At 46.5% G+C, this 7,803-nt stretch overlaps 1 protein-coding gene across 1 annotated transcript; it reads left to right on the forward strand.

The window, feature by feature from the left end:
• The first annotated feature begins 3,787 nt into the window (after positions 1-3,787).
• Positions 3,788-7,466, forward strand: LOC142605193 (acidic mammalian chitinase-like). Its single transcript, XM_075775935.1, has 11 exons — positions 3,788-3,978; positions 4,502-4,531; positions 4,617-4,818; positions 5,051-5,107; positions 5,213-5,378; positions 5,488-5,612; positions 6,084-6,192; positions 6,283-6,468; positions 6,627-6,746; positions 6,846-6,987; positions 7,150-7,466. The coding sequence occupies exons 1-11, from the start codon at positions 3,897-3,899 to the stop codon at positions 7,155-7,157; spliced, it is 1,227 nt and encodes a 408-aa protein (XP_075632050.1). The 5' UTR covers positions 3,788-3,896; the 3' UTR covers positions 7,158-7,466.
• Positions 7,467-7,803: the final 337 nt, after the last annotated feature.

A 7,803-nucleotide genomic window follows, 5' to 3' on the forward strand; every position in this document is an offset into this window, starting at 1 on the left:
CCCAGACTGGGCATTGGAAGCAACACAACTCAAAGTGGTAGTCAGTGATTCGTTGATACTCCTCCCTTAGATTCTAAGCCAAGTCAAGCAGGGAAACTTTTGCCAAGATGGCAAGGTAAAAGCTAAGAAATAAAACCACCATTGAGTCAAGCTGTCCTAATCATGGCACAAAAGCTCTCACTTTTAGCAAAGGGAAAATAAAGGGTTACTTCTTCCTGCAGGCATTTATGTACAAAGGGGTTGTTGATTTTGTTCTGCTTGCTTTTTGCTGCTCCCAAAGGTTTGATATTTGACACAACACAGTTTAGGCAGGGCTGTGGTATAGACCATTGACGTGTGCTGGCATCAAAAGTACGTTCTCTTTTACAGGCCCTAGAGCATGAGCTGAACTCCAAAAGGATCAAGCATTGGGTAGGAGTCTGAAGCTGCTTACAATGTCCAGGATGGAGATGGCTGCATTTAGATGTAGTTTGCCAGGAAGGAGTAGATAAGATGGTTCTGATCTTCATGATAAAATGCTTATCAAGTATATAGAGCTTTGAGCAAAACCAGGCAGTTGTTAGGAGAACCTGCTGAACTGCTGTCAGGATGTAACACTTCTCATTGGAGCGAGTAATCTCGTTGGACTGCTTTGTCTCATGTTTGCCAGGGTTTGTTCCACAGCAAAAAAGTGCCCAATAGAAAGGAAAGGTTTGGGAACCATAAACACATCAGAGACGGTTTGAAATTTCCTTTTCCTAGCAGATTAATAAGGGACATATGCCAGGGCCACACAGAATTTAGGCCTGCTTCACCCAAAGCCACTTGAATAAAACTAGGCGTATTACAAAGACTGCACAGACATAGCATGGATCCAGGGAAATAAAGTTTCTATCTTTAAACAGACTACTCAAGCCCATTTTCCCCTGCAATAAATACTTACTATGCTGGTAAGGAAAGGCGGAAGAAACAGAAAGTGAGCATAATTCTTTAACTGTTAGAGATATAAGCAGGTGACTTAAACATTTGAGATAGCCAAGGCACTGGGACGTTCTTCTATGTGGGATGCAATTCCTGGGCATATCAACAAAATGACTAATGTCTTATTAGGCATCCTGACACGTTGCAAAGTTAGGCTAGTTTGTGGACAGATGTGTTTAATAGCTCCTCTTTCACGCTAAGATAGTCATGTCTCATGTAGGTTATACAGCTCTGGAGAAATGAACTGAACAAAGTTTAGTCTTTATCCTGGTTATTTTTTCTACAGCAAGAATGAAGCACTCCATTTCTATTTGAAAGTGCAAAAACCGTCCTGTTAATCTCAGATCTCTATTGGTGATTAAAAAAAGAGGAGCAGCAACTAAGCTTTCTGGCCCGCAACTACTTTTCTTCTTGAAAGGTTATCAGCAGACTGGTAGAAAAGCACTCTCTCTACGCGGTTGAGAAGAGCAAGCAACATTGACACCTACTGTTGGATATTTTAATTGCTGATAGTACCCAGCCATTGACTACAAGATTCTTGTAAAACAGGAGGAAGATGCTCTCCTTAGTTAAAATTACATGCTAATACTTTTATTTTGCTTCCATTTTGCCTCCTGCAGTGCTTTAAAGGTGCACTTTATAGCAAATCGAGAAGCTGCATATGCAGGGAAACTTCTTCCTTTAACTCAATTTCTTCCTTTGTTTAATTCATGGAATTAGATGATTCTTTGGGAACGAGAGTCTTTTATGAGGCTAGGTGATAAAAATGAAAGAGCTGAAAACTAATGCTGCTAGTATCAGACAAGGCTATACTATATGCTAAGTGAGAGAGAGCATGCTAATTTCTTAGGAGATACAACCCTTCTAGCTCATAAGTAAATGAAATTCCCATACAAACCTCTCTGAGCATATCAGAAAGCACTACCCACCCAACTATAGAGCATAGGTTTGAAAGACAGAGTTTATCAAGTTTTACCATAGTACCAGATCATATTCAAGAACCTTAAAGTGCTTCACACTAAAAAGTTAATCGTCATTATTTCCTTCATGCACAGCTGCTTTTTTTTCACCCCGTTAAAGAGAATTTAGGCATAGGATGAAATTACTCTTCCAAAAGGTGAAGGAAAAACTTAGCAAGCTGCAGAAAGAGCTTACCTTTCTGTCGTCCCTCCAAACTTTACCCTTTTCCTACTCAGAAACTTTCAGCAAACTGCCTTCAACAGACTTTCCTCAGTTCTGAATAGCTTCCTATTGTTCATATTAATAATCTGTGAAAAGAGATGAGAGAAAAAGATTCCAGAGCTGGAAATATAACCACCATTAAAGAGAAAAAAGTCTGAAAAAGAAGATATCAATGTCCATACTTGCTCCTCTGGTAATTTATATTACTCCAAGAACTACGGCTTCTCCCCGCTAGTCCCATAGGCTATATGTGTATGCATGTGTGCAGACATGTCTGGGGTATAATCCCATAGGAGAACTCCCAAGGAATTTCCAAGAACACCACTCCACACAAAGAAAAAACATACTGGCAACAGATTGTCTCCGTGGAGGCAGTAAGTTGTCTGCCTGCAGTGAGGAACATCAATCAGAACAGCAGCCCAAAACACGCATAGCTCTCCCCAGACGTTTATTGGCAAAATGACACAGCTTCTCTCATCCAAAATATAAACCCAGAATGCATTGATGATAGCTCAACAGCATCTTTGCATCGCCCACGTGATCTAAAGCAGCCTCGCTTCACATGGAAATCCAAAGCCAGATCTTTCCTAGACACACACCTCGCCAAGGGCCCATCTACCCAACAGTACGTGTCTCTGCACTGCTAACGGGAACCTTGGCTGTCGTGACGCTGCCATCGGCACAAACGCCTGTACCGGCTCTCAGCTCCAAGCTCCCTGTACCAGGAGACCGATGCCCGCCCCCCGGCATCCAGATAAGGGCTAGGATAGGGCTCTCCAAAACACACGGCACCATTGCATTGACCTTTATGTTTCTCCCCAGTTCAGCCTTGCACGGTGACCTGCCTCACCTCCACAGCAAGGGCAGGGAGAGCAAAACAACCTCTCTAAAGCAACGGCTCGCGTACACCGAGGTTAGCAAGGCCAGGATGGCGAAGGTCTTTGGGGAAAACAGCAGGTTTTAGAGAGTTTGCTGAGAGTCAGTTGTCAGACACATCGCACAGGAGATGGGTGCAAGGCTGTGCAAGCGCCATGCCAGAACCTGACAAATCTCCTTCCGTGGGAGGAAAGGTAACCTCATGATGCTCCATCCCTGGGCTCTCTCTCATAGAGCTTGACCTCCAAGTAATAATGCTTCTGCCTGAAGAAAATTATCTGTGCAAGTGGAAGACAGACTCGGCAGAAGCTGTTTCTGATTTGCTTTGGGTATGGGACACCAGGAAATCCTCTCCGCTTCCCTGAAGGGACACCACCTCAAGACGGTGTGGGCGAGAGACAGCTCAGACAACAAAGCCCCCTGCATCCCAACGGACAGTTTGCCTACAGCTACTGAGCCCAGGCCCTGTGTCCCCCAAAAAGACCCTTGCTGTGAGCCCAAGCCCGGCTCCGTCCTGCCTCACTGACTGCCCCAGCCAAGGGGACAAACCCTCGTAAACCACCTTTGCTTTGGCAGTGCCTACACCTCCAGGCAGACACAATGACAGCGCAAGGTGAACACTTTGGCCACCTATCACTGCGTAATTGCCAGCGTTGGCACCAAGCCTGTTGTTGTAGACAAAATTTCTAAGAAGAAAAGCCACCTAATCTTGTTCTTCAACAGCTCTCGCAGCACCACGACTTGGCACTGCCTGATAACGGTGGTGTCCCCAGCTGGAGTGTTAAGGCCCATTGTGCTGGTATCGGTTTTTTGCGATACTGATCTTTACCAAGTTTCACAATGTTTGCCCATCTTTGTTGATACAAGACTGGCATGACATGAGAGGAGCGTATAAAAGTGGGAGACGGTCTGCACCAGATCAGCCCTGGTCAAAAATGGCCAAGCTCACTTTGCTTACCGGTAAGTCCTGCTTCAAAACTCAGTTCTCTGCCTTTATGACAAGTATCTGTGGCTCCTTCACTGTTATACTGCGTGGCTATACAGGAGATTTTGGGGGATTAAAAATGCTGCACTCTCTTTTCTGTCAAAGATATAGCAGTTTACTTTCAGGAGGGATAGTTACATTTTTAGCACTGCTGGAGTGGATATGTTATGCTTTGAAAAGGAATAGAATTCATAGCTGATTGATTGAAATTGAAATATGGTCTTAAAAAATATCTAAAAATCAAAATACTGCATTGTCACTTGCTTGGTTTCTTTTCTATACTTTTGACTGAAATCATTCGACAAATTTTACCCACTTCCATAGAAACACTCGGCTAACCAATGCTTGAGCAGACACAGATTCCTGTATGTTTTATATAGAAAAAAGTGACCACCAGATAAGGTTATATTGGGTTCAGTCCAGTCCTGCACAAGAACTTTGCATTTCTAAGTGAAAACACTAAAAACTTTGTTCTTTCTTTAACTTTTTTCTTTAAAGGTCTGGCCCTCCTGCTGAACGCCCAGATAGGTATGTGCTTGCTCCTTCTGCATTTCAGAGACATGTCCTCTCTCCTCCTTTCTCTCCCAACCACATCTCCTCTATTTCTCTGCAGGCACTGCCTATGTGCTGTCATGTTACTTCACCAACTGGGCCCAGTACAGGCCTGGCCTGGGAAAATTCATGCCAGACAACATCGACCCGTGCCTGTGCGACCATCTGATCTACGCCTTTGCTGGGATGTCCAACAATGAGATCACAACTTACGAATGGAACGATGAGACCCTTTACAAGTCCTTCAACGGCCTGAAGAACCAGTACGTAGCAAGAGCAAAGGGCACCACTTGTTCTCCCTCTCAGGTCCTGCCCCCTTGTTCAGGGAGGGCAGGGCACGGCAGGCTGCCAGCACCGGTCCTCTGAGGATGCTGACAGCAGCTATGCTGCCGCTCGAGGCTTGCTCCCTGGGTTTCACACCAAGAGATCATGGCCTACAAAAGCAGATACCCTAGACACTTGCAGTAAAACATGTTCCTTTCGCTTTCCTTGCAGAAACAGAAATCTGAAGACCCTCCTGGCGATTGGAGGATGGAATTTTGGCACAGCCAAGTAAGTTCAAACCGTCTCCCTCCCATAATGGCACCCTAGAAAGGGAGGGAGAGGGGGAAAGAGGCACCAACCAAACCCTAACTCTGTCCTGCTCTGCTTCCCTAGGTTCTCCACAATGGTTTCCACTCCCGAGAACCGCCAGACCTTCATCAAGTCCGTCATCAAATTCCTGCGCCAGTATCAATTTGATGGGCTGGACCTTGACTGGGAATACCCTGGGTCCAGGGGCAGCCCAGCCCAGGACAAGGCTCTCTTTACCGTCCTGGTTAAGGTAGGCTGAAACGGAAGGGTTTGGTCAAGCCCTCTGCTCTGCACGGCTCTGGCGGTGAAGCCTCAGCCCAGAGAGTCCACAGTGAGAGCTGCTTCTCGGCATCCCTCAGGAAATGGTGGCAGCCTTTGAGCAGGAAGCCAAACAGGTCAACAAGCCCCGTCTCATGGTCACCGCGGCTGTTGCTGCAGGACTTTCCAACATTCAGGCTGGCTACGAGATTCCTGAGCTTGGAAAGTGAGTAGCCAACCCTCAGGTATCGTTTCTGTGACTTAAGTGCTCTTCCTTCAAGTGGTTAAGGGAAACGCTGCCATTATCGGGCAGAAACCAACCTCGTTGCATGTGAGGTGCCTACGGTTTTCCATCAGGCAAGAACGTTACAAGGGTGATGCTTCTTGGGTGGGGAAGGGGACACCTTGGGAAGGGAAGCCTAACAACAGGCTGCTCAAGCCGTCGGGGAACATCTCTCGGTTCCCACAATACCATAGCAATTTCCACTCTGCCTTGACCTCTGCCTCCTCCACTGGAGGAGAGAATTGGCTCCAGCACTTTCAAGGCCAGCTCAAAAGAAGTCTTGAAGAACCCAGATTTGCAGAAAGTGGGGACATGGCCAGGGACATGGTGGGGCAAACGGCCAGCACTAAAGGAACAATCAGGTCTGGGTGACTGAGCAGGCCAGGAGACAGACACAAGCAATGTTGTCCACAGGTACTTGGACTACATCCATGTGATGACTTATGACTTCTACAGCTCTGGGGATGGACACACAGGGGAGAACAGCCCTCTGTACAATGGTGGTAACAGCTACCTCAGCGTTGTAAGTATATTTTGTGAGACACTCTCACAGAAGTCATCCTCCTGTCTACAGATCCCAGCACAGACTTTATCTGTGGTGATTGTTTTACAGGATTATGCTATGAACTACTGGAAGAACAATGGTGCCCCGGCTGAGAAGCTCCTTGTTGGATTCCCAACCTATGGACAAAACTTCAACCTCCAAAACCCATCTGACACTGCTGTTGGGGCACCAACATCAGGACCTGGGCCAGCTGGACCTTACACAAAGCAGGCTGGGCTTTTGGCTTACTACGAGGTATGTGAGTTCCCTCAAACCTAGGCCACCGAGAACAACACAAACACCCTTCAAGCTGCCCAGGAAGGAAATTTTAACCCATGGACCCATGGAATATGCCAACTGCCCTTTTTTGTAGGACATTTGCTAACTTCTCCCTCTCTCCCCTTTTTTCCTAGATCTGCACGTTCCTGGACTCTGGAGCCACTCAGGCTTGGGATGCCCCCCAGGACGTGCCCTACGCTTACAAAGGCAACGAATGGGTTGGCTACGACAACATCAAGAGCTTCAACATCAAGGTATGGTGGCATGTGTGGCTCTGCTAATAATAAGGCAGGAGGCCTTCTGCAGTAGCAAGTCCCCGGAGTAACTGGGATTTCTCCTCTGGCACTGCACAGGTTGACTGGCTGAAGAAGAACAATTTTGGAGGTGCTATGGTTTGGGCCCTTGATATGGATGACTTCACTGGCACTTTCTGCAAGCAGGGCAAATATCCCCTGATCACCACCCTGAAGAACGGTCTCGGCCTGCAAAATGGTGGTGAGTAGCTCGAGTAACATGGGGTTTGTGCTTATTACCTCAGTTATAAAAAGCTAGTGTGCTCACAACGCCTTGGGACCATGGAAGAAGGGTAGGGAGGAGAGTCCATTATAGATACATAATTGCTTCTCAAATTAAAACTATTTCCTGTTTTCATTTCAGGCTGCTAGACCTATAAACAGTCCAGTGGTCAAGTCCCTGTAGCTCTTAAACATGGAATCTGAAGTGCGAGCATGAGCTGAGTAACAATTCAGATGATTGTGGTGTGAGTGGTTTGTGTGCTGGCAAAGCCATCCAGACTCAACAAACGAGCAGCTTTTACCAACATTTGAACATCAAAACTTGTTTCAGAATTGCCATGACAATCTTGTCTATAATAGCAGCTGCTCCTGATGCAACTAGTCATGAAGATACGAATCCTATTACAGCAAACAGACCCCTCTGACCTTATTGCATGGAGTAATAATGACGAAATAAAGTGTTCTGCAAAAGCAACAGTCCTCACTGTCTCACCTCATCTTGCTTTTAACATTTTGATGCTCCCTGATTCTCTCGTGATACTTACACATGTGCTCAGGGAAGAGCCTGAATCCACAAGCTGTATTTTAAACAGCCATAAACTGGCACTTTCCAGGGCTTTCTTGCTGTGCCAGCGGGGCAGTCAGCAAGAAGGAAAAAAAGCAGAAGGGAGCGACAGGGCAGATCAGGCTGCACCATGAGGGAGCACACGGAGAAGGGTCACAGTGGCACAACCGGGAGACTGGCTCCCCGCAGAGCAAGGCCTGTGCATTTGTCCAGGAAAAAGCATTCTTCTCC

This window comes from Balearica regulorum, chromosome 25, assembly GCF_011004875.1.
Source record: "Balearica regulorum gibbericeps isolate bBalReg1 chromosome 25, bBalReg1.pri, whole genome shotgun sequence".
Taxonomy (NCBI): Eukaryota; Metazoa; Chordata; class Aves; order Gruiformes; family Gruidae; genus Balearica; species Balearica regulorum.

Excerpts from the sequence above, each read along its gene's own strand:
- LOC142605193 (XM_075775935.1), top strand. The coding sequence starts at position 3,897 with ATGAGAGGAGCGTATAAAAGTGGGAGACGGTCTGCACCAGATCAGCCC. Across the intron at positions 4,532-4,616 it reads CCTGCTGAACGCCCAGATAG|GCACTGCCTATGTGCTGTCA; the intron begins GTATGTGCTTGC and ends ATTTCTCTGCAG. Across the intron at positions 5,379-5,487 it reads TCTTTACCGTCCTGGTTAAG|GAAATGGTGGCAGCCTTTGA; the intron begins GTAGGCTGAAAC and ends GGCATCCCTCAG.